Raw genomic sequence first — 24927 nt, forward strand, 5'->3', positions numbered from 1 at the left:
CTCCTCGTGCTTTGTGAATGTTTTGTCGAAATTGATCTCTGAAATTCATGAATATAAAAGAGTATTTTCAATTCCCTGTGAAGATGTCTGTCTGAAATCTCAACAAGAGTGTTCTTGTTCAGTTGTTGCGGTGGCTTTGGAAAAAATGGAACCTGGAGCAAATGGGCAGAATAGGTGCTGTTTTATAATCCAAGACTTATTATTCAAGAATGCAGAACTGTACTTCAGATGTGTTAGATTCACAGACTGATTATGCTTGAGTGCCGATATTAAAGGCTCTAAGCCTTCTATACTACCATGGGCAGATGTAGATGCAAAATGTACTACCACTATACATTTAAGGATTCATGGCCAAAATACTTAAGCAAAAAAACTACAATGGAATATTTTATAGAAACAACATTAACAATACATCTGCGAGAGAAAAGGAGAATTGGCGGAGTGGGTACAGACATCAAGATCTTACCCTGATTGAACAACTGATGAGGCCACCACGGTTGTGCACCTTCAGCACCCTCTCAAAAAGCTGGTTCCTCGCTGCCTCGTCCTCAGAGAACTTGCATTCCACCAGGTCCAGTGGCTCAGAGACCCCTCCAGTGAAGTCCACTAGTGCATCTGCTGTATTCCCACCATCAAGGGCTTCATAGCAGCCATACAATCTGGGGAGACATAGTGACTTGTCAATGGACAGGGAGTGTCCTGACTACATACTGTATAAAGAATCTCTCTATGGCAGGCTACCTGTAAGAAGGGCAGTAATTGAAACTGACCTATAGAGGATGCTATACAGCCTCTAATGCTTGCCAATAGCAACACTAGAGGTGAACAGGATAGAACCGTTTAATCGTGGTTAACACTGTTCTTATCTCCCTATCTACTGTTGTTGGCTGTACTTGCTTTGCGTAGGCCTTCTCCACAAGAGCACTCCAGAACTCGTTGCTGACGTTGGAGTGGCAGTATACTAGCTGGTTGCCGACGGTTGGGAGTCTGTCGTCGATAACCACGTCAACCCAGTCTCCGAAGCGCCAGAAGCGGAAGTGGAAGATCCCGGCGTAGGAATTTGGCTTTTCTGAATCCCATTCCTGATCCTTCCAGTCTGGAATAACCTGCAAAATAATCCCCACAGTCAGGATACTGGAAAATGAAGTACAAAGGAATTGGTTAATTAAAGGTCATTCAAGAACTACAAATGCGAAGCTTTATGAGGATTATATCTCCATTTTTTCTCATAAGCTGTGCTGCAAAACTCTTTGAGTATTCTGTTTTCTTCTGCTAGTATGTTCTTGCTTGCAGTTCAGCCAGTGTCCTATTATGTAATCAGCAGAGGACCGCTGTTTCAACTAATACAACAATTCATGAAAAACATTACAAACCCCTTTGCACATAAAAATGGGCCTAAAGCCGCCCTGAATGTAATGCAACTGAAATTGAATAAAACATATTTTCACTTGCTTTCAAGGGTATCACTATGAGCACCCTGTTTAGTTTTTTTTTTGCAGTGACATGTTTTCACACCACATTGGTTTGTCAGCCTGGGCTCCAAGCTGGGCAGAGACCATCCTGAACAAGGGAGGTCCAAAAAAAAAAACAGTGAGCAGTCTCTTCTCTGGATCAGACCAGCTATATAACAGGTAAGCTTGCGTCCGTGTGTTCTAGCACACTGCAGGCATCATGGAGTGCACATGTAAAGAAATCAACTCTCCCAAATGCCCAGAGGAAAATCCCAGGGTTGCAGCTAGATACGTCATTAGCCTTTGTTGCCTAGCGCTACCACACATCACACCAACATCACCTCCCCCTTCCCTCTCCTAACTGTACGTGCAACAGAATCAATAGACACCCAAACACTGCAACACACAGGACCGGGCACCGAGCAAGCCAGGAGCCGAGACAGACGAGATCCCACAGCTATGGCCTCGCAACTGGAGTTGACCTTCCGTCAAGATGCCCAGCTGACGGAGGTCATGCGCTTGAGGGTGAAGAGCCTGCAGCAACGCAACCAGAGGCCCCAGGACGGCGAGAAGCTCCTGCAGCCCCAGGAGGTCGTGTACCGGCTGGATTTCTCCCAGCAGAACCTCCGCTTCCTGAGGTGGAACGTGCAGCTCTCGGCCCCAGGCAAGATCACGATAACGGGCACCTCGCAGCTCTGGACGCCCGACCTCACCAACCTCATGACCAGGCAGCTGCTGGAGCCCGCGGGCATCTTCTGGCAGAAGCCCGGCGAGGACAAGGTGCAGTGCTTCGAGGCGGACGCCCAGGAGTTCGGCGAGCGGATCGCCGAACTGGCCAAGATCCGGAAAGTGATGTACTTCCTTCTCACGTTCGAAGATGGCATGAGCCCGGCGGACATGAACTGCTCCATAAGCTTCAGGGGGTCTCCCTGAGGGGACAAGAAGCCCCAGCACAAAAATCTTTTTTTTCCTGGGGTCAGGCTGTTTTCGCGTTTTGTGCTTGTGGTTGCAGTCGGTGTCTGCTTTGCCTGGCACTCTCCAAAAATGCAGCGCTTTCTGATTAATTTAACAAGTGGCCGCAGCTAAAGTTAAGTCGTATGTTTACTCATAACAGTCTTCACACACCAGTGTGCTTTTGTAATGTCAATATTATAGAATCACTTGTGCTAACGTAAAAAGTGATATTTTTAGCATGCTTTATATTACAGAAAATTAAATAATATGTGGTTAAAGTATTACAAAAGAGTTTTTAGGCAGCTTTACCTCTGAATTTTGATTATCCTACCTTGTGTTAAATTTTGATAGGATATTAATGGCTTGAAAGACTTGCTCCTAGTTTTTATTTTGAAATATTTATTTAATAAAGTGTATTTAGCCTTAAGCTTAAGATAAGATAGAACTGGTTTTGATACCATAACAAAAAGTACTATTTTGTTACATAAAAATCTAAAATCCACAGAGAAAACAATTCTATAAATCAGCATAATTGAATATATGCGCAGTAAAAGCAGCAACATTTCCTGTGCAGATTAGACTAAAAGCTATACAAACACCATAAAAACACAGATCGCTAAAATTCAACTAACCCAAAGTTATTCATGCATGACTAATTATTACGCTATAATAAATACCGTGCTAAATTTCTTGAGTCAGGAACGCAATCTATAACATAGTAATAATGGGGTTTCTCTGTTAAAGCTTTGTCATAACCTTCACGCAATTTTGCATTACAGATTAAAGCAGATGGCATGTTTTCACAGTGTCCCTGTGCTGGTACAGTACAAAGGAGGTTAGACTCCATAAAAAATGTTTTGCAGTAGCCAGTGAGCATCGCTACAGTGGGATCAATTGAATTCATGTCATACTCCCTTAGGTTAGAATCAGGATATTGTGTTGCAGTGAATTCTTAAATTCTAGCTAGGTCTATAATTCTGCAGAGCTGAAGTCTAAAAAAAAACAACAGATGCAAATTTATGATTCATTAATTAGAAAATGCCCACATGCTCAAACTAATTAAAATCTGTGACCTTGCTCTAATTCCACTTCACATGTTCTAGACCAAAATGGCTTAGACCTGTCCTTTAAGAGGGACAAGTGTGGGTGGAAACATCCAATATGTTTTTAAAGTTTGTGGCATTTACTGTAATTGTTGAGTGCTATTACCAAGAATGTAAATGTAAACCCTACATGTTTTTGGAAACATATTTAAGATATAGATTTGTGCACCACTTTTCTTTTTAAATCAGTATTGTGAATGTGAGGCATATTTTTACAGAGATATTACCTGTACATTTTATTAACATTAAAATTAACTGTACCCTGCTGCTCACATTTAAAAAAATCAGAGCTTTTTGAAGGAGTTTGAAAAAGGAGATCCACCAACTAGGGTGCTCTCTCTGAAACAGGTAACTTTCTCCTAAAACTTATTTTGGCTAAAGGGGCATAAATGTTAACATAATGTACACTGTTAACATGATGACATCTTGCTAAGAGACAAAAAAATTATTCTGATTCTAATCTTCAGCTGCTTCTTGTATTCCTCCTTTTCCTCAAGAGGAATAAGAATCTTTTTTTCTGAAAGGTCCTTGATACAAATGACAATGCAAATGTGTGACTTCATGGTGCAATATGAGAATGTATTACATTTTGGTTTAATGCAGTAAATAAACCTTTCTGCACACTGAAAAGAATGTAATAGAAGCATTTTTCTAAACTTACACCTTGTGCGGCTATAGGAACAAAGAATTGTTTAAACCAGGCACAAGTGCTTTTATTCCACTAATCAAACGCAAAAACAGACATCCTAGAGTAGCTCCTCTGACAGAAAATAGTGTTACTTTGGGATGTTTTAGAAGACGTATTTTCCTATGGAACAGCCAGTTCCTCTGTAACTCAACTGCATGCATTCCCACTTAGGAAATCAGTTAAATGACTACGTGTGGGCAAGATTTAACATAGTATCTCCTCAATCCAGCTTTCCAGCTGATTAAAGCTTCCCCATCCCTGCAAAAAAGGTTTTTAAGGAGAACGCTGGCCAATCAGAACAGTAAAAGGTGAATCACACTGCAGGATTCATTTATGGCACTTCCTATCCAAACCAATCAAGCCAACCATGTCTTTCATACTTGAGTGCAAATGATGAGGAAAAATGGGACCAAATCTGTGGCACAAAAAAAAAACAGGTTAATTTTTGGGTATCAAAGTCTGCAACTGTCAGTCCGTCCTGAACAAACACACTACAGCCACAGACTAAAATTACCCAATAACAGTGATACAGTATGCACTCCTGGTCCTGAAGAGTCAAAAGTATCTTCTGATTTTCATTCCACCCTGGACTCTTAATGAATTTAGTCAAATCAGTGTTCACTAAATTGTTCTCTACAACCACTGTTTCCAGCTCTTTACTCACTGGCGATGAAAGGTTACCTACAGTATAAATACTAGTTTACTGTGGCTCTCCAGGAGTGAATATCAGCTATGTGGTGTGTTGCTAGAGCAGCATTGTAAAGTGGGCAAGCCCCTGGGCTCATGACTTGTGGGTTCATGTCCCTACTGCAGACACTGCTGTTGCAGCTTCAGTGAGCTATTTGACCCTAGTTGCTCCAACCCACCCAGCTGTAAGAAATGGAACCAGTATTGCTGGGTCTAGGCTCTGTGATGGACTGACCTCCCCATCCAGGAGGGGGAGTCGTGGTCTCTGACTGCCTCAGGCCTACAAACCAGAAGACCTCTTGGCCTGCTGAGCCAGTTTCTGTGTTGAATAGAATTACCTATGTGACATGTTAAATAGCTGAGAATTTTACTAGTTATTTGTGAGAATGAAGATCCACCAGTAAAAGCAGTATAATCTGTTTCAAAATACCAAATGCTTACCTAAACTACATATTTTTATCCATGCGTTTCTTGTGTCATTTATCATATACTCCTGCACTACCCACTGGAATAAGTGGCTTCACCATCTTGCATTTGCTATGCAGCATCCTACAGATGGTAACATGCAATACTGATGTTACAGTGTGAATCTAAACTGGAAAATAAAGCTATAGTGTTATTCTCTCTGAACACAAACGTACGTCAAGAGATAATCTGTAAAGTGGTAGAGGTTTCATAATGTGTGAAAAACATAAAACTGTGATCAGGATAATTATTAGTGCCTTTTAAAAGTGAAGTGTTTACTTCCCTCTATTAACTCACAATATTAAAGAAAAATGAAACACAAAAGTAGGTACATATTTATTATGGCCTTAATGATTAATACAAGGTCTGAATACGATAATCAGCTCATGGGTTCTTGATGTTACTGTGTGTATAATACAGTCTGTAATTTTGGCCATGGTTACCCTGAGTTTATGAAGTGAAACCCTCACACTAATCCCTCAAGACAAAGCTAATTGGACCTACATTATTTTTTTTGCACGACTAAGTGTAAAGGATGCACAGAATACATTTCTAAAACCAGTGCTGACCCGAGAGACGTCACTGTTCCAATGACTGATTTTATCAGTTAAACCCAAGCTGATGGTAAGGGATACTGTCTTGAGTTGGGACGCTTCACACCAAGGGCATAAGAAGAACTTAAAACACGCCAATTCATAGAAGGGCATTCTTCTTAGAACTGGCTTGTTTTAAGTTCTGTGATCCACATCACGTCGTACAGAAATCAACAGCAGCTGAGGGCCCAGAACGAAGAAAAAAAAAAGACCTTGTAGTGTCTGACAGGACAGCAGCAGTATCTTACGCAACTGTGTGGTTAGAAAATTTCCAGTGTAGGTGAAAACAATAGGGAGCTGGGGAAAGGATGTTCTAGTGAAACATCGACAAAAACGCAAGCAGAAATAGGCAGTAATGAGGCCCGGGGAGGAAAGGAGGTGTCTGTGAACATCGGCACTCTACGGAGTTGTATGTGAAAAAGGGAATTGTTAATCAGATCATTCTGAACTAGATACAACTTCCAGTGCTAAACAGCTACACTGCCAGCGGTTCACATTATCACTAGTGAATGGTGAGGCAGGAAAGGGTTTCAATCACACCTTCTATGAATGCTTGATTGTGACACATTAATTAAGATTGAGGGCTTAAAATGATTAATGGGTTAACCATGAGGAAAAAAAAGGTATGTAAATCCATGACTACAATCTAAAATGGAAGCATTTTTAAAGGCATTCATGAGCGTAAAAAAATATTTACCTGTTATCTTTGTGGTTCAGTCAACATAGCTCTCATGCTCGAGCATAAGCACATCAGGATTGCGAAATACACGGGACATTTTAATAAGCAAATTTCGTGCATGAGTCACAGTTTAGCAGAACCTTGGATAATTTAATTTGAGCACGACATCAACTTTACTCCCCTTAGGCACAATAAGACAGGGGCATCCTTTTCAAGAGGTGGTGTGTTTCCAACCAATTATTTCAGGAAGTGGAAAAATATTTCCTTTTTCTCCCCCCCAATGTTTTTGCGTGAGCGTGGGCAATGAACACATAACACAAATAGCCACAGCCACAGGTCTCTGGACATTACAGGTCACTGGGAAGCAGTCTGGCTCTCATCTGAGGGATTATTGTATTATATACTGTCCTGTTATTTTAATCCATTTTCGTTATAAAACTGTCCTCTTACTGGAAGCACAGAAAATCACTACTCCAAAACAAAAGCCCCTCCCTTTATATTTAAAGATAATTCAGATACCTTCAGCTGAAAGAATTCAATGAAAACTCTGAACCAACTTCACCAAGGTTTAAAATCCAATAAGATACTGAATTCAAGATCCCATATGTTTTAAAGGTCAGTTTCAATTAGCCTTTGGGCAGGTCCTTTACAAGATCATGAATAGCTGGCCTCCTGCCTGTAGTCACACCCACACCATGCCAAATCTCTGCCAGTCCAAAACAAAACTGTTAGGGATTACTGTTACGGAGCATTTTACGATTTGACAGTGGTATCTACTGTAGAGACCACGTGGCATAGAAAGCACATTCCATTGTCAGACTAATAAGAAAAAAAATACAAAAAGTCACCTATGTTGATTTTAGATCATTAAAAATATAAGTTGTCTTGATTTTTTTTTTATCAGTAACGTTCCCCCCCCATCACTGATCTTGGTCAATGAATATTATTCAAAAATGTGCTTTTAGTTGTCCACCCTTACAAAGCTGCTGCCAAAGCACATTATTATGCTTCCAATCTATTCAGTGCTCTTAGATTCACTCTAAATAAAAAGACAACTAACATCTGCATTTACAAACTCAAAAGAAACGTGCACAAAATACTGATACCTAACAATCTATCATATGGAATTCTGTACTGATAAAAGAAGATATGGTAAGTACAATCAGGAATTCATCTAGAAAATTTCAATAAAATGAACCATAACAGGATGTTGTCTGAAATTTTCCAAAGCGTGCCTTTGGAAGTAATAGTGTTTTTCAAGAAAGAGCTCACTGTTTTAACTATAATAGATCAAAGAAACAATAGCACTGTCATAGAGCAATAAAGAGACATTTGTCTGCTTGATAGTTTGTCCACTATTACTGGATAATGGTCATTTGGGCTGAGAGTCACAAAGACAAGCCCTGTTGTGTGGGTTCAAAGACACAAGACGAGTTCAAGACACCGTTAACTTCTTCTTCATCTGTGTACAATCTATTTTATTTTCTCCCGTCTTCATTCATGAAGTCATAACCACATTTATTGGTCTTCTGCATCTAAGAATGTGGGCATATTGAATATAACTCACAATGAATTCTGGATCTTTTTTTACCTCTTCATCAGTATCTAATCCAGCCTACGGAAAACTGGATGGCTGGAATTAGGCAGATAAAAAAGGCGATTAATGGGGACTGTGGCCTTAATCATTTTTTCAGCAGATAGGAGGGAACTGTGTTTACTGTACATAAAGAATGGTTTCCCCAGACCAGCCAAGAAAACTGTCAAGTTTAATAATTATACTGTTCCCTTCAGGAGTTGGAAAACGTAGCATCTTTAATCTGAAGGTCAAGGCTTACTTTCTGCCATAGAGACTCTCTGGAGGCTAGACTGGAACAGGCCGCCACAAACCAGCAGTTTCCCAGCTGTCCCTGGTGCAAGTCGTGAGCACTGATCCCATCAACAAACAAGTGAGGGTCAGCACACAGCTCCTGTGAGAGAGAGAGAAAGCAAAGTGGATTGAGTGCATTATGAAGCATGGCAGGGACTCATTAATTAAGCAAGTAATCGTTGCATTTTACAGTAGGCAGCGCAGCTCACCCACTATAAATCAAGTTGACAATATAGCTCATGACAGCACTGGGTATGCCTCTAGTTAGCACACTCACAGCTTGTGTCTGCTGCTGTCTTGGAATGGAAAAAAATGTTAAATGTGAAAATGACAAAAAATGTTACAGCTTGCAGGTGTAAGAATAATCCTGAGCCTGAATTTAGACTCAAGCATGTGGCACTAACCTTAACTTCAAGAAGGCCTCAGGAATACCTGGCCAAAATGGGTGACGGCTTAAGTAAGTGAGAAATACCTCTGTACATAGCAAGCATTTACAGAGCAAGCAGCTGGGGTAGCACACAGCTCCTGTTTTTTTCTAGATTAAGCTTTGTTTTTTATTTCTGTACTGTAGGACTACACTTAAATAATTTCATGCAGGACAAAAGCTTTGGAACAGTTCATCAGTTACTAACATGGCACAGAATCTACTAAGAGCACAGGGATACATCACTGGTATAAGTGGCAAGACACATGTCACAATCACTAAACAGGCTATACAGCAATTACTTACAGCTCAGCTCCACCCTGAACCCAAACAATACTGTTCTGTTGAAGGCAAACACAAAGAAAGGCAAGACCAGAATGAAAGAATCACAGTATGAATACACAGTAAACTATGTCACAAAGCCTTCTATACAGAGGGCAGAGGCTAGGAGCTCTATGCCACGTTTAATCAAGGCGTTTGCTTTGCACGTTGGATGTAAACTTATAGAACTCCAAATTGATCATAGGGAGTGCTTATTTACAGACTGTGTTGTTGTCAATTTGTTGCTGTGCTAGAATCTGGTGATTTGCATTCGTGCTTCTAGTGAAGCGAGTTACTACCTGCAAATGTTGCTTGGGAAAGAGATAAAGGCAGGCAGTCGGCTCTCGCAGTGCTGTGAAGATCTGCGTCAACCTCATCAAAACGACCGAACACACTTTAAATGATGAAAAACTAAGCGGCACACGTAAAACTAAGAAAGTCTGCGAGGAAGGAACATGGAACAGCACAGGCAACCGTGTGAGTAGAGTGCATGTAAAGAGAACAAGAACATCCTTCTAATTTATGCAAGTTCTGCCAAGTGACCTCTAAATCATGGACCATTAATTCCCGCGATATTGCCAAAAGAAGACCAGTAAAAAGTGAACCAAATTACTCTGAATACCCCTATAGAGACTACTCATTAGACATTATACAGTTATAAATAATATATGAAAGGTGTTTTCTTTGACTATTTTAAAGAAATGTACTTCATTTTAAATTGTTTTTATTTCATACGATTTAAATGTGAGTTTGTCTCATAATCAGGAGACTCTGTGTCTCTGTGCAACATTATTTTGTGCAATCTGGTCAGCGCCTGTGGCTGACAGAAGCTGAAAAAAAGACAAAGTAAACAAGACACAAACCTCCCTCTTGTCATCTGTACTTAATGTCTACTAAGCACAAAAGTTCAATACTTAAATCTGTCAAGGGCTAGAAACAACTCAATACTCCTTAAGAGCAATCTCAAAAGACATGAAAGTTGAACACAGGAGTCACACATCACCTGGAATGCAGTACTGAAGTCTGAGGACGTCAGTAAGGTTGTGCCTGGAGCAGAGTTACATGATCTTGTGGTGTGGCTCTCGCAGCACAGTAAACACAAATCATCATCCTACACAAACAATCTTCGACGGAACAGGCTGATCTTCACTCTGAGAAATAAATCTGCCATCCCTTGGAGCTACAATTCTCAGGGATGGCTAACTCCTAAGCCCCTCCACCCCCATCACATGGACATCAAACGAATGTGTTGCCAGCAACCAAAAAATGTCAATGAATCTAATCCACTTTAAGACAATTAAAATAAATTGAAATCTCATGAAAAGGTAATACAAATGGATCGGCATTTCCAGGTAACAGATGGATTAAGGATTTTCAATGCATGACACTAGAAGCTGCAATGCACAAATCAAATGAACACTGCTCTGTTTATACAGTTACCCCAACTCCCAGAACACTAGTCCTTTGTTCTGCATCATTATGCAAAAATCTATATACTGGCAGACAGCTGCTTTTTCTTGGTAGGGGATGCGCCACTGGGTGAATATCTAAATTGCACCCAGCTGTCCCATCATGCCACCATGTCATCCAGATCAGATCGTCCAGATCTGTGTTTCCTGATGGGCATTTGTATCAACCAATTGTATCGTGACCTTTTGATTTGAATCCTACTGTGCTCAGGCAAGCAGGTGATTTTGAACTGAAAGACATCTGCAACAAAACACATAACCGGCTCTATACTGTATATCCTGCAAAACGTGTCAAGATAAAAGTTTTACACAAGAAGGTTTTATTACATTTATTTTTAAATTATACAATTATAAAATTATACACACTGGTCTCCTGTCCAACAAATGTCTCCAGGAGCCAGTTTCCCTGGCTTTCAAACCATTTCTCCTTAAATTATGTTCAGTTGGTACACCATATATTAGAAGGGTTAATAGGTATTTAAGCTTTAAGCTTTTCATGTCTCCTTGCCTCAAGAACCAATCAGACTGGTTATTCTTCTCAAACCCTCTGCAAATATTCATTTTGTAGATAATCTTACCACACCCATGTTTCATGAATATAGCTACTTAAATGTCATAAAAAGTAAAGAATACATCGAGAATAAACTAAAGTTTACCTTTCATATTAGTTTAAATACTAAACCCTAACAAAGTGCCCTGCTATCACTACCCCAATATACTGTAATACTGTTAACTACTGTACTGTATATGATTTTCATTATTTGTAATATGAAACACTCTTACACAAGACTAGAATGTTTTAAAACCTAATTGAGAACCTGTCTTTTTGCTTTTAAAACAAATGAACTGGAACTGGGTTCGTCTTTGCATATACCTTGTTTTTAGGTTTCTAAACTGCTAAGGCCCAAAAAGTACTAACTAAAAATGGATTTGTGTTGTATTGTATTCCATGTGAAATCTGAAAGCACTGTAGAACTAAAGGTGCCCTCAAAATAAAATGCAAAGCCAGTTGCATTTTACTGAGCAATAATCTTTAGTGTTTCAGAACCTGTTATTGGCTGCTATGAATTACCATGAACATTGCAGCAGAATCACACTGGCAGCCATGACAATCAGGCTTATTTTTCAGCTTTTAGTTTCCTTTCCTTTTCAAAGGTATTTGCGTTCTCCCACTATCAGAGATTTTTAAGTCCTACAAACAAGTCCAAACATAAAATCTGCAAAACACGGTGGCTCAGCTAGAGCAATTAAAAGAAGCAGTTCTTCCTCTGCACATTAACAACCTGTGAATTCTTATTTCTAACAGTATTTTTAATCTCACAAAAAAAGGATTGAGATAATGAAATATCTGTTCCACAGCACAAGGGATAACCCACTCTTAATGAGCAAAACCTGTTCCAGAGGAATCCTAGATCTCTTCCCCAGAACAAAGAATAGAAATAAAATTAAAAAACAGCAACAACCTGGTTTCTGTTTTGGTTCTCTCTTTTCTAGCTGCTATTTCACTTCAGATCCTTCTCTGGCTTTGACACCCGGAAATGATTCAGTAACGTTCCGATTTATGACTTCTGCTGCTCAGAGACACAGGAACACACTGCAGTATGCAGAGGGAAAAAAGAGTTCATAGAGAGAACTCTTATGTAATCTTGAAAACACCACAGGTTTAATCCTAGCTTTTCTACAACATATTAACAAAACATGTAAACTACTATACCTGAGTGACATTACATTCAAAGGATGTAAATCTAATCAAAGATAACTTAATTGCTAATTACTTTGTTTAAAATCTATTCAGACCAGCACAGCTAAGAAACATTGCTGTTTTAGCTGAAAGTGTGTCATGAATCTGCCTTAAACAAAATGTTTCGCTTTTGTTGGAGCTTAGATTTCAATAATTTGAATCATATGTGTTGGCAAAACACTTGGCCTTGTTGTGTCTGCTACAGGGAGTGAGATTTCCTTTCCAGTAGCAAGTTACCCTGTGAGTTTGTGACAATCTCATTCTAAATCTGGCCAAGATGATCAAAAGCACCCATTTCTTTATCTCTCTCTGCCCTAAGAATGGTTAAAATTGAACTGAATTAATCTTTGTTGCCCATAAGGGAATTTATCTTGCATATCAAGAGCTCATAAACATATGAGGCAACACCAGTAGAATACTGTACTATGATACAATACACGATTTAACAACATTGCTCCATCAGAACTCAATCCAGTAGATGAAACCTTATCTAAACATGCGAATCCTTAAAAAATTCACAGTAGTATGTGAAAACTGGTACAACACAAAGGCTTTATAGTTAAGAATGTAGGCACCCCCAAACCCAGCATCACCAACTGTTGGATAGGCGGTATCAATACAATATCCATTTGACCATTCCCACAAATAAGATTCTCAGGGCTGCATTAACTGATGAAACCAATAATTCTGCCCCACTCGTATTAATTCTCTTCTAAACTCACATGAGTGTGTTTTACTGCACACAGCACATTAGAATCAAAACATATCTTCATATCTTCTTAGCCTCACACTATTTGGACGGACAGAAAACTGTTTCACGGTATCTGCATTTTTACTACCAAGGCTCAACTTATGCCTGTGATAAGTTGCTCTGGAGTTCAGACAAGAACTAGCCAGTTGAATCAGGTGATTTATTTCTATCATAAATGATTAGATAAATGATATTCTATGCAGCAAACAGTCGGCTACATTTATTTATATCAAATGCACAGATAATGATTTCTGATTAGACAAACAATCAATAACCCTATAAAAAAACAATCAATAAAACAAGAATTAAAATGAAAAATGAATGTGAACTGCAGCATGCAACTCCAATATCATGTGAGCACCCCATAATGATTATTTCCCCACACAAATCCAGGGTTTCCAGGATGCATCTATGAAACATTTTATACACAGCTCTGTGACAACCTAAACCATATTCTGCTTCACAGTCAGGGTCCTTTTATGTTGACTGATAGTTAAAATCTGCAACACTGAACTATAATGAGATACAGTCTGTTCTTGACTAAAACACATTATTGCCTTCTGTGTTTCTGAGCACCCTTGTTGAACCTAAAGAATTGCATTTTCTGAATGAAGAGAAGCCTGGGCAGTAAAAGGTCAGTAATCTGCTGACTCAGACCTACGGAACCACAAATATAACTTTTAATCCTACCCAGAGATCAGGAGGAAGGCCACTAGCTCATTTTCTCAAGGCTATTGGCGTGACCAGCCCCCTGAAAATCTCCTATTGTTATTATTCAGATTTTAAAATAATCCTTCATAAAAATAATATCAGTGCACACAAATCTTTTTTTTTCAGTCTGACCCTTCCCCAGGAATAATAGTACCCACCTGCATTACAGAACATTCACTACATGACTAGTGCTAATGTTCTCTTCAAGTTATTCGTATTCTGAGCACAATAAAACTGTAAACTTGCACAACACTTAAAACCCTTTTTCTGAAGCTCTAATGCAATTTTCTTTGAGATTGCAACCCACACAAACTAAGTGGCATATATCATATTTCACTCCATAGCGATGGACTGAGACATCTGAGACCCCACTGCATGCTTAATCACAAAAAATAGCTTTAGTACTCAACATATGTGCCCACACATTCCCATAACTATTATTTGAAACATCATGTCTGGCAGGATTGAACTTAGAAAATCACAGCTTGCATTAGGCAAAGCACTAAATCAAACCAACACCTGTTTGAAAGAATAAGTGAAAGAGAGAACGATGAAATGAAAGAGTATAAGTTTGTTTTTTGTTGCCTTGGTTCAGTACCCGTCATGTGAGAGAGAGAGGTATCGATACAGGCCTACCTTCTGTTTTAATTCAATACCTATCGGATGTGGTAGAGAGCCAGAGTGCATCGCTTATGCATAATTTATGTTCTTAATTCTGAGTGAAGCTTAACCACAAAAAACTCCCATTTCAAGAAGACGTTCATGCACAAGAGAGACATTACAGTGAATGAAAAGTAACTAAGATAATGGAGGAAGTAGAGGCCTAATTGAATTTTCATTAAAACTAATTGAAAACATGTCTTGATAATATATATATATATCTTGTATATACTGTCCAAGACCTGAAGGACTATGCAGTGAAAATGAAACTATAAAATTTGTCATTTGCACATATCATATGATTAAAAAATACTTTCAAATGTGTCTAATGGTAAGCCATTCAGTTCACAATAAAACAGGTACATGAGAGGGTTTTGGAGTTCTTTGAAACTGGTCAAATGTCATTCTGTCCCTCAATGAAACACAGTGGTGCCTTGTACTTTAAAAACACCACCATTTGTCAAAGAACGTGATCTGTCCCAATATCAAGCTGCTAATACAGAAGACTGTATTTGTAAAATGTCTTCATGGCCTAATAATTACAACAAGCACTCTGAGCCAACTAAAGACTAGAAAGGAATACTTTTAGTTCCCTAGTTCTGTGAATTAATGGCACAGAGCTGACACACGTAAGTGAAGACAGGCTGTGAACCTGAGGATTCCCAGAGCTCCGAATATCCCTGAATTTCCATTAACCTCCCCGCTGTGAGCAGCCCAGTCACGTCACCGAGAGACATGGTAGAGTTGCAGTGCGAGATGCATTGAGTCACACCCTGCCTTGGGGAACAGCTGTACAAAACCACCTCAAAGAATCTGTCACACTTCACAATGCTGGACTCTCTATGGAGGAAACATAGACTAATATACTGTACATGGTACCTCACATGCCATTCTACAAACCCCAATGAGAAGGCTGTAGCATAAAGTTAGGTTAAGGGAGCAGGGTCTGTCTTGTTCCACTTTTTGTATGAAATCTCCCATTGCTCTTTCTAAATCTTAGTTTCACCCAATGAATGAAGGCTCTCCTCTAGCTCTCTGGCATGGCCTCAAATGCAGAGGAACATGATGCCTCTGTAGGTGGATCACACCTGCCAATCATTTCTCAATGTACATTATCATCTACAGTACCTGCATGCAGTTGTGTTAACATCTACTTCAAGCAGGATAAATAAACAGAGAAAGAGTTAAACTAAACTCAGACCTGTTTCTCTGGCAAGAAAGATAAACTTCTGTTCTGACCATATCTCATTGTTATGGAAGGGGCGACCACAAGGTGCTCTGTGTTTGAGTCTATACTCTGTGGCTAAGAAAATGTTGAATTTAACTCCTGCATTTTAATTGAAGGTTTCTAGTTTCAAAAAGGCTTCTTTTATTTTAATGCTGCTTTAGATTCTGTAGCGCTTAAACTTTCAGAAAGTTAAACTTACAGCTGAGACCACAAATGAGAAATTGACTTTGACCCTCTCAGTATTTGCCAAGTTTCTAGTTCCAGCAATTAGTCTAATGTTTTGGTCCCTTGAGCTTTACTTTTTCTATGCCATCTCGAATATCTCCAGACAGCCGTTATCTGCAACTCTGAAAACTGCTGATTGATCCAGATGCCCATTAATCATGTACTTAAATCAGACAAGGCGTGCTGCATGTTTATGAAACCCACACAAAAGACACCGTGATTTACTCTGTATCTTAAATTCTGCAGAAATTATCTTTGTAGTTGGTGGTCTGGCATAGATCCAGATTCATATACTGCACTTTTGCAAAAGCTGGGGGCAGAGTAGCTTGGTGGGTAAGTCTCCGAACTATAGGTTGTACAGTGTTTGACATATCTGTCCAGTGATTTCCCAAAATACTTCTATTACACATTTAAAAGACAATTTGGCTTCATGCCGTGGGCTGTACGTCTTTGCAAAGCTTGAAAACATGAAATTTGTATCATTTAACTGAAAGTGCTTATTTACACATTTACATTCACACATGCTGTGACTCAGCACATCTTCGTATTTGTCTCCGGGGGGGGGGGGGGAGTTGTCTTAAAACGCCTTACCTTAGGCCTTTTCCAGTGCACTCTGCCAATCCTGTTGCCCTGGTAAAAGAGTGACTCATCAACAGCAGGGAATAGGGGGTCCTCAAACAGCCCTCCACTCTGTTGGCACTGTTTCTTCAGAGAGGAATACTGTTGGTTCTCATAGGCCTTCACTGATGAGAACATACTGCAGCCTGAAACACAGCAGGCAAGGGAAACTATCACACCTGTGGGTATTAAACTAACCAGTGGGTTCTGTGGACAAACGAGAAGGAGGACCAATGGTCTGACTAGAAACACCAGGCGAAAATGTGTTTCATTAGTGACATCCCTTAAAAACACTTGCATCGAAGGAGGATATTTTGTGAGATTGTTGATAAGTACAGCTCAATGGAATGTTGCTTCTTTATTTACTTATAAGGAGTTTGCTACATTTCATCAAACAGGATCCCAGCGTACTTACATGTGGGCGGAGGATCCCCTGTTATGTGACAGTAGTTCACTGCACAGGAGACAAGGCAGAAAGGAGACCAATTAAACGGAGGCAGAAACTTGTGTCAGCTGGAGGGAAACAACTTGAACTGGAACTGAGCCAGGACACTATTACTGCTACCCGGGAGGGGTTTTCAAAACAAAGGGATGACAACAACCAAAAAAGTGATTACCACAGGTGCCATCTATTCTTTTTAAAAAACGCAAGCAGCACTAAGCAAGTCCCAGTCACACACAGAGTTAACCTGGCTGTAATGTAGATGCACGCCCATTTGCAGACATCAGAATGCCAGAACTGCTTTGACATAATTTTATTGTCATAGATCTATCGCCTGTAATTTGGGTATAACCTTGGAGACTGACACTATTAGAGACAGGGCTAATCATCATAATATTGAGGCTGGAGAATTCCCTATCCATCTTCAAAACGCTATCACTTCCAGACAGAAGCAATTTAAACCCAAGATAATCACAGAGAGTGCTCTTCTTAAGGTCACAATGGCTTGACATTGCACTCACAGAGCCTGTTTCTCTACCAAGAGCAAATCATGGTGGAAAAAGATTAACCAGAATTATCCAAATACAGATGCAGCATACAGCATACCTTTCATTTGATTTTGTGCTCATTAACCTTGTAACTACAATGTACTGGTTATACAAAATTCATTCTTTGACAGTTACCTTTTCTAAAACACATGTACACATGGTATCTGTTACAGAAGTGTGTTTTTGCAAAACATTACTTGCTTTGATACACATGACTATAGTTCAACAGAGGTGTTGTGTTGGTGTCAGGTTGCAGTAGATGTTGGTCTTGTATATCTGATTTACCTAAAACACTCAATAAAGGCATTTTTTTTGTCTAGGCTTCTTAGGTGTGAAAAGCACGTCTGATTGAAAGATAAAACACTACAGGAGCACATATCCCAAGACCGGACTGTCTCAGCATGACTAAAAATATATTTTCTACAGCAGATCTGCACAAAAAGTTTCACTAAAATATAAATTCACTAACAGTTCCAAATGTGAAGCACACCTCACAAAAGAAAAAAATAAACAAACACAGAAGTCAGAAAATGTTCTACAGCTTTGTAATTGCTGTAGTACAGGAATGGAAAAGTCCTCTAACTATTTCACTCTGGGACTTCATGAGTTAGTATTCTACTCAAACATTGGATGTGTCAAGATCTACAAATGTTCTGTGAAAATTGAGACCAAACCACCACATGTATGTACAACCTGTTAGCTTTATTGCTTGTTCCAAGGTGATGGACTTTAATCTTATACCTATAATTCTTTAAAAAATGTAAAGGTGGTGCCTTCAAATTTCAAATAATTCAAATGTCGCCAAGAGTTCTGGCTTCAACCTGATGCTCTTCTGGCTGACCTGGCCTCACTCGAGAGAGCACTGCGTAAATGAGTTCTGTTGCAATTAGTCTCTAGCAACCAAACCATGTTGTCAAGGAGATTCCTTCATGGGATAAAACAGGCAAGGCTCTAATCTTGTTATTGTTTGCGCAATATTATCGTAGGAAGAAAGACACTTGGTTGTCAAAGGACAGAAAAAACAGCAACATGGAATTAGATCTGGGAACCATCACTGCTCCCAGAGATATGGAAACTGCCAGTTAACCGCAGCTGTGATTTAAACCATGGAAATTCTGTCCAATACCCTTTCCCATGTGCTTCATTATATACAATACAGAAAGCACAAACTTACTTTACTTTAAGAAAACTTTATAACTGTCTTTTTACAGTCTTATAATGCTTTACCTAAAGAAGCGGTGTTCTTTTAGAATCAATTACCAGAAATACACTGATTATCTGACCGATAGTGAAGAACAATCCTCAGCTGCCATCTCTGCCCCTACAGTAGCTGTTTACTCAGAGAGCATACCAGCTGTTTAATAATTAACACTGACCCTCAACACTGGATTTCTGCATTCCACTCGTACTCTTCTCCAATGCTGATTTTACTCTGCAAGGACAGACAGAATAAAATGTGATGCTCATAGACGAAAACAGCACTGCCAACTGAGGATCTGTTGATGTTGGCATTTTGTTGAAGTGCAACATCGGGACAGGGAGCCACATAAGAAAATAAAAACAGATAGAAAACATGTTAAGTAAACTAGCTTCAAGGTCCACCTAATTATATGTCAAGGGTGCATAAGAAATTCTGTAAAATGTTTCTGAAGTCGAAGATTTACCCTGAGATAAGCTGCACACAACTACATGCCAGCATGCTCTGCCAAATGAAACTCTCAAGCATCTTATCAGCTTCATTCAGGCATTCATGCTGTTTGTGTCATATGGGCGTCAGCTTGCATCATATGTCACAGAGGCTTCAGTTTAATTTCTGAGAATGACCAAAACACAAAGTTTCCTGTGCATGTGTCAATTTGTGCTAACTTATATGGACACTATATCACACACCGCAACCTTAACACACCACTATCTCCTACAGCAAGCTCATTTAAGGTGACTTTTTTGGACTGCCAAATAATCAGGAAAAAAATTGATTCCCCCTTTCCTGGATTTTCTGTTTTTTGGCAGAGTACTTGCAACCAAATCCCATATTTTGGAGCCTCCATACGCAAGTCACCTTTCTTCATTTCGATTTAATGCATTGAACTAGCAGAGTAGTACAGTACAGACACTGGGATCTTTCACGGGGAGCAGAATAACAATTCTGTTCAAATATTCCTGCAGTAGTACGATAAAAGAGTGTGGTACATGCTGCACTGTACGTTTCCATTCATTTTATCACAAAATGATAAAAATATAATCTGACTAACTGCTTTAGATAACAAAGATCCAATGAAGGCTGCAATCAATAGGCACATTTTTTTTCCTATACACTAAAAAGCAGAAAATAGACATTTACCCAAGTCAATTGAAAACTCACAAAATATCCCAGCTCAAGAACGAGCAATGGTTCGAGTACTTTTTATTGGCATGGCAACAAGGCGTGGTGGGAGGGGTATTTCGTTAACAAAATAAAATCTATCTGGCAAAATTCAAAACAAGCAGAAGGGTAGAGAGTGCTGTTCTAATTACTGGAAAAGCAGAGGGTGCTTCCATTGCTACTCTAGACGCAAATCGACCGTAGGAGAGCCTTAGCCCTTATTATACAATGTACCCAGGTAAGGCACTAAATAAAGAACAGTATTAAAACCCAGATTGTGGCGAGGAGAGAAGGGGGAGGGGTAAACTTCTTACCAAGGAAAAAATAATTAAAAGGGGCAAATAAAAAGCAGCGCTGTCGGAGGAAGCGGTGGCAGATGGCCCGGAGCTTTCAGCCAGAACACAGGCGTGAAGGCAGCAGCGCCACTCTGTTTCCCTCTGTCGCCTCCCGTTCCAGGTGAGGGCACCGGCAGGCTCGCTGACAGGCAGGTGGCTCTCCGGGGACGGCGAAGCGGGGGCTCGGGACGCGGCGCAGGCGCAGCCTCCCTAAAGCCGAGCCTCGGCGGCACACAGCGAGCCGTGCGGCCGCCTATCGCCCCACAGCGCTATTTTTTTTTTTGTACGGCCCATATCCTCAGAAGCGCCCCGCCAGGACTGTCTTTTTTTTCTTTAAAGAACAACTGTGCGGTCCTGCTGACAGCCTCCACGTGTAAAATTCAAATAAATTAACAGAAATTAGCATGCAGCATAGAGAGACTTGCTGCCTGGTGGTTTATATTTATTTAACCGCCTGACACTTATCCGAGATGACAACTATTAAGCTGAACGCTTGTACATCATACTCCCACGGGTAACAGTACTGTACATACAATCGGGAATGTGCTTTGCTACAGAAAGTGCCTTTTAGACGGAGATGAGCAAACACTTCACGCAAAGAGTTTGTGGGAGGGTGGAAAACAGTACTTGGGCATGTAGGCAAACCGGATCATGGAGAAAAAAAAAGTTGTATTGATTTTGTGGTTTCGACTCACATAAACAGCATTGCAGCCTCACAGTGCTGGGGTTCGGGATTCAAGTCCAGACCTGGGGTGCTATCTGTGTGGGGTTTGTGTGCTCCCCCATGTTGATGTGGGGTTTCCACTGGGTGCTCCAGTTTTCTCCCACAGGCCAAAGAGAAGACACTTTGCCCTGGTGCGAGTGTGTATGTCCTGTGATGGACTGGTATCCCGTCCAGTGTGTATCCCACCTTACACCTGTTGCTTGCTGGGTTAGGCTCCAGCGGCCATGAACTGGAAGAAGCAGTTCTAAAATGGATGGATGGAAGTCAGAAAGCTTCAATGGTGACATTTTTTTTTTAAATTCAGAATTCAAACAATTGTCTAAATGTATTTCATGCTTCTCTTTTTTCCTCTTAACGACTGAGAAATGACAACAGAATCTGGAAGTACAGTATATCTGCTACAGTGTAGTCACTTATTAGTTCCCCCAGAGGTTAAAAAAGATAACTGAGAAGTGGTGTAGCCTCAATCACTTTAATTAGGAAAGAGTAAAGTTAGTGAACTTAACTGACAAAACAAACATCTGTTAAAAAGGATAAAAATGGCAGACTGATCGCACAACTTGTGCACAGTGCATCTGGGGATGTTAATTAAAAGCATCCGTCAAATATACAGATGCAATAATCTCTTCAATGCAAATGTTTTTAGTGTGTAACTAGATGCAAGTGATATCATTACACACAGCAGTTTCTACTGTGTGACTTGACAGAGAACGCAGTATTTAACGGTCATTCTAGCTAAACAAGAATAAACTAGGAAGCAAAAATGATTAAAAATCAAAACATTCTCCAGTTAAATGGCTAAATGCCCTTGTTTCTAGTCCTGTCACAATAGCTACACAAAGTTTCAAAAACTGAATCATCCATGGTTTTTGTTGTAGTTATCCATTGCTATAATACTAATCTCTCACAGCTGAAGGACTGAATGGCAACCACACCTTGCTGTTACATCATCAAAACAACTACATTTGTGTCCGGACTCTCCTGCCTTTCCTTGTGGGAGAAACTTTTAAGAACAAGTTTTAAAACATCCCCTCATACCACCAGCTTGCCATAGGGCCATTTCATGAGTAAGATTCTTTCCTTTGAAGAAAAACAACAACAAATGTGAGTCATTGTACTAGAGTTATGTGCATAACCTCGTTCAGTTTTCCTCATATGACCATGCCATCTACGGATATAAAACTTCCTGTTGATGTACAACGAATATCAAAGAACACTCAATGTTTTTGTTCTTCTTTTAACCTGTATACAATTTCTAACTACCCACACACTTCCTTTGAGAGAGCGTGCATAAAAGGGAATATTTCAGTGAAAGCAGGACAGTGCGAGTTTCATTTTTTTTCCGTGGCATTCAGATCCAACCGGACGTTAATGAACTCCAAACCTCATTAAGACATTACAGCGTAAGCAAGCGGATAAACCTGCTCCGTTCATAACATCTGAAATCTATTTCATGACTGTCTTTCAGCTGCGTGAACAAGAACTTAAAATTACGTCTTTTCATACCAGATAGAGTCGGTTTTCTTCAAGTGAATAAGTCCAGGTCTTTGTGTGCCCCTGCAGGGAATGATGACAATATTTTTAGTGGAGGTTAAATTAGACACAAGTGCTCTCTGGGTTGTTGAACCTCTTCACTCGCATACAAATAGAAGCACCTCCGCTGAGTCATCTTTAACTGGGAAGACGAAACAGGGACTGAAACCTTCAATCAATCTGAAGATTGTTGCTTTACGACGAACACCAGGGTTCAAACAATCTGTTCCTATAGACAAACAGTATACTACATTAATTTAGGCTTTCAGCTCACGCGATTAAACATGATAGTAACATTTTATAAATACAACTCCATAGTCGTAGTTGTCTCTTAATTGGTCTTTTTTTTCCGGGATCTTTTTAATTGAACATAAATGCCAGCAAACTACGAAGGCAACCACGAAAACTTCAACAAAATGCACTTAAAAGGTTAAGGTTGTATTACAGATGCATTATATAAAGTTCTGCGGTGTGGCTGCTGTTCGAACTTCAAGCTAAATGCCACTGTAGCGTTTTCCATGGATGTCTAACTTAACCTCTTTTTAAACAATTATTACATTGTGGTCAATAATAGTAGTGCAATAAAACTGAGTTCTGCTAATCCCTTAACTTTTATTAAGCTTAACATCCCCAGCAAGGGAAACGTCTTGTTACTAATCCACACAAATGTCTCGTACTGAAACCGCCCCCTGCACACTCTCGAGTCAAATCATTCCGTGATCTGAACATCTCAAAACAGCAATTAACAACACCGTCCTTACACGCATATGCCACTTCAGTTCACCTCTGCCGTACAGCCCGCACAATTACAGATTAAAAAAAAGGTACCCCCCCCTATCATATTTTTAGATGGACCGTCGTGAAGGCTCAGATCAAGGAATGCCACAAACAGATTTTAAAAATGGGATCGCATTTCGGTCGGGGGTTCCTTCTCCGAGTGATGTCAGCTGCTTCCCCGAGTTCTTTTTTTTTATTTTTCTCTCTCTTCCAGATTATACACATCGGGGGGTCGCGGTATTTTTTTTTTGTGTGTGTGCGCCTCACCTGAATGGAGTCCCTTTCCCTCGGTGACGTCTTGTACCCAGTTCTCCGGGGATCCAGCTGTCCCGGTGCTGCAGCCCTCCCGCTCTGCGATGCACGGATCCTCGCTCTGTTTGCAAATTTCTTACACACGCTTGGGAGGAGCCGTCAGGCAGCCACCAAACTGCAACTGAGCATGTGCGATTACTTCTGCTAAGCCCAAGCGGAAAGCGTTGGTCTTCACCGCCAGTGAGGAGATGTTTTGCGCATTTTGTGTTTTGCACACTATATATGAACAGCCGCATTTTGCTTGTGTTTTTGACCAAGTCGGCTGACGGCGATGAACTCATTATAAAACTTTTTAAACCCCTTTTGGAAACAATATGGGCGTTTTGTGTTTTGGATCATTGCGCTTTCTTCCATAGCTATAGTTTATCGAGCTGATAAGGTCTGCAGGTGGTTTGCGGCATTCTCTCTCGCTCACCACGAGTTTTATCTCCCTGTTGCCATGATTGTACAACATGGGCGTTATGCATCACAGCGACTGTAATCACGAACTACATTTTTAGTGGTAGAACTTCGTCTCATCCGCATTAACTCTTCAAGATGGATTGTGTCACGACAATTCATTTGTTTCTTTTTTTAGGATTATACAAATATATATATGAAACAAAATATTTACACAGTATAATTGAATTATTCCACATAGAGTAAAGGCGGGTAATAAACTGCATGTGTAAAGATAATTTTTAAAACTTTACCTGGTCGTACATACAGCGGATACCTATACCGTCATATTCTGTGATTAGGGGTCAAACTGGGACTCGCTAGGCCGGGTTACTTAGAATCGTTAAAAACTGCTCAATGCCATCCTCTGCCGGCGAACTATAGCATTAGATTATACTGGAAAAGATTTTTGGTCAATGTCAGGGACTAAGCCGGCTATACTGTATATATAAAGGCTCCACGGCCGAAACGTTGTGTTCTCTTTCTTCTTTTTTTCAGCATGGAATAAACCTATTACTTGTTCCTTTGCAGCCTACGCATGCTGACGCAGCTACCCACCTGAACTATATAAGCAGTATGTCATATAGCTCAGCACGTCCACGTTTTTAAAAGAATGCTTAGACTAGATGAATGAACAAATGTAGGTATACAGAAACGTTTAGTAGGATTTGAAAATGTCAATAAAACAATAAAATGAGCAGTCTTGTAGTAGCATCTGAAATACTGGAAATCACGAGCAATATCAGCATTCCAGGTCTCTAGTCTAAGATCACAAATTGCGGCTTCCGGTTCTGCTTCCCGTTCTGTGTTCAGATAAAGAG

At 40.0% G+C, this 24927-nt stretch overlaps 2 protein-coding genes across 2 annotated transcripts in view; one reads left to right on the forward strand and one right to left on the reverse strand.

The window, feature by feature from the left end:
* capn5a (calpain 5a) overlaps positions 1 to 23786 on the reverse strand; it is a 36827-nt gene extending 13041 nt beyond the window's left edge. The window contains exons 1-5 of the mRNA XM_006627815.3: positions 23624 to 23786; positions 16609 to 16781; positions 8456 to 8587; positions 898 to 1106; positions 467 to 659 (exon numbers count right to left, since the gene is read on the reverse strand). Of these exons, the coding sequence (XP_006627878.1) occupies positions 467 to 659; positions 898 to 1106; positions 8456 to 8587; positions 16609 to 16773 (699 nt within the window). The 5' untranslated portion in view covers positions 16774 to 16781; positions 23624 to 23786. The remainder of the gene's footprint in view (positions 1 to 466; positions 660 to 897; positions 1107 to 8455; positions 8588 to 16608; positions 16782 to 23623) is intronic.
* Positions 1831 to 4141, forward strand: LOC102682963 (olfactory marker protein). Its single transcript, XM_069190086.1, has one exon. It carries the CDS (start codon positions 1911 to 1913, stop codon positions 2382 to 2384), a length of 474 nt encoding a protein of 157 aa, XP_069046187.1. The 5' UTR covers positions 1831 to 1910; the 3' UTR covers positions 2385 to 4141.
* Positions 23787 to 24927: the final 1141 nt, after the last annotated feature.

The sequence above is a fragment of the Lepisosteus oculatus genome, chromosome 5, assembly GCF_040954835.1.
Source record: "Lepisosteus oculatus isolate fLepOcu1 chromosome 5, fLepOcu1.hap2, whole genome shotgun sequence".
Lineage (NCBI taxonomy): Eukaryota > Metazoa > Chordata > Actinopteri > Semionotiformes > Lepisosteidae > Lepisosteus > Lepisosteus oculatus.

Coding starts and splice junctions, on each gene's coding strand:
- LOC102682963 (XM_069190086.1), top strand. CDS start 1,911: ATGGCCTCGCAACTGGAGTTGACCTTCCGTCAAGATGCCCAGCTGACG.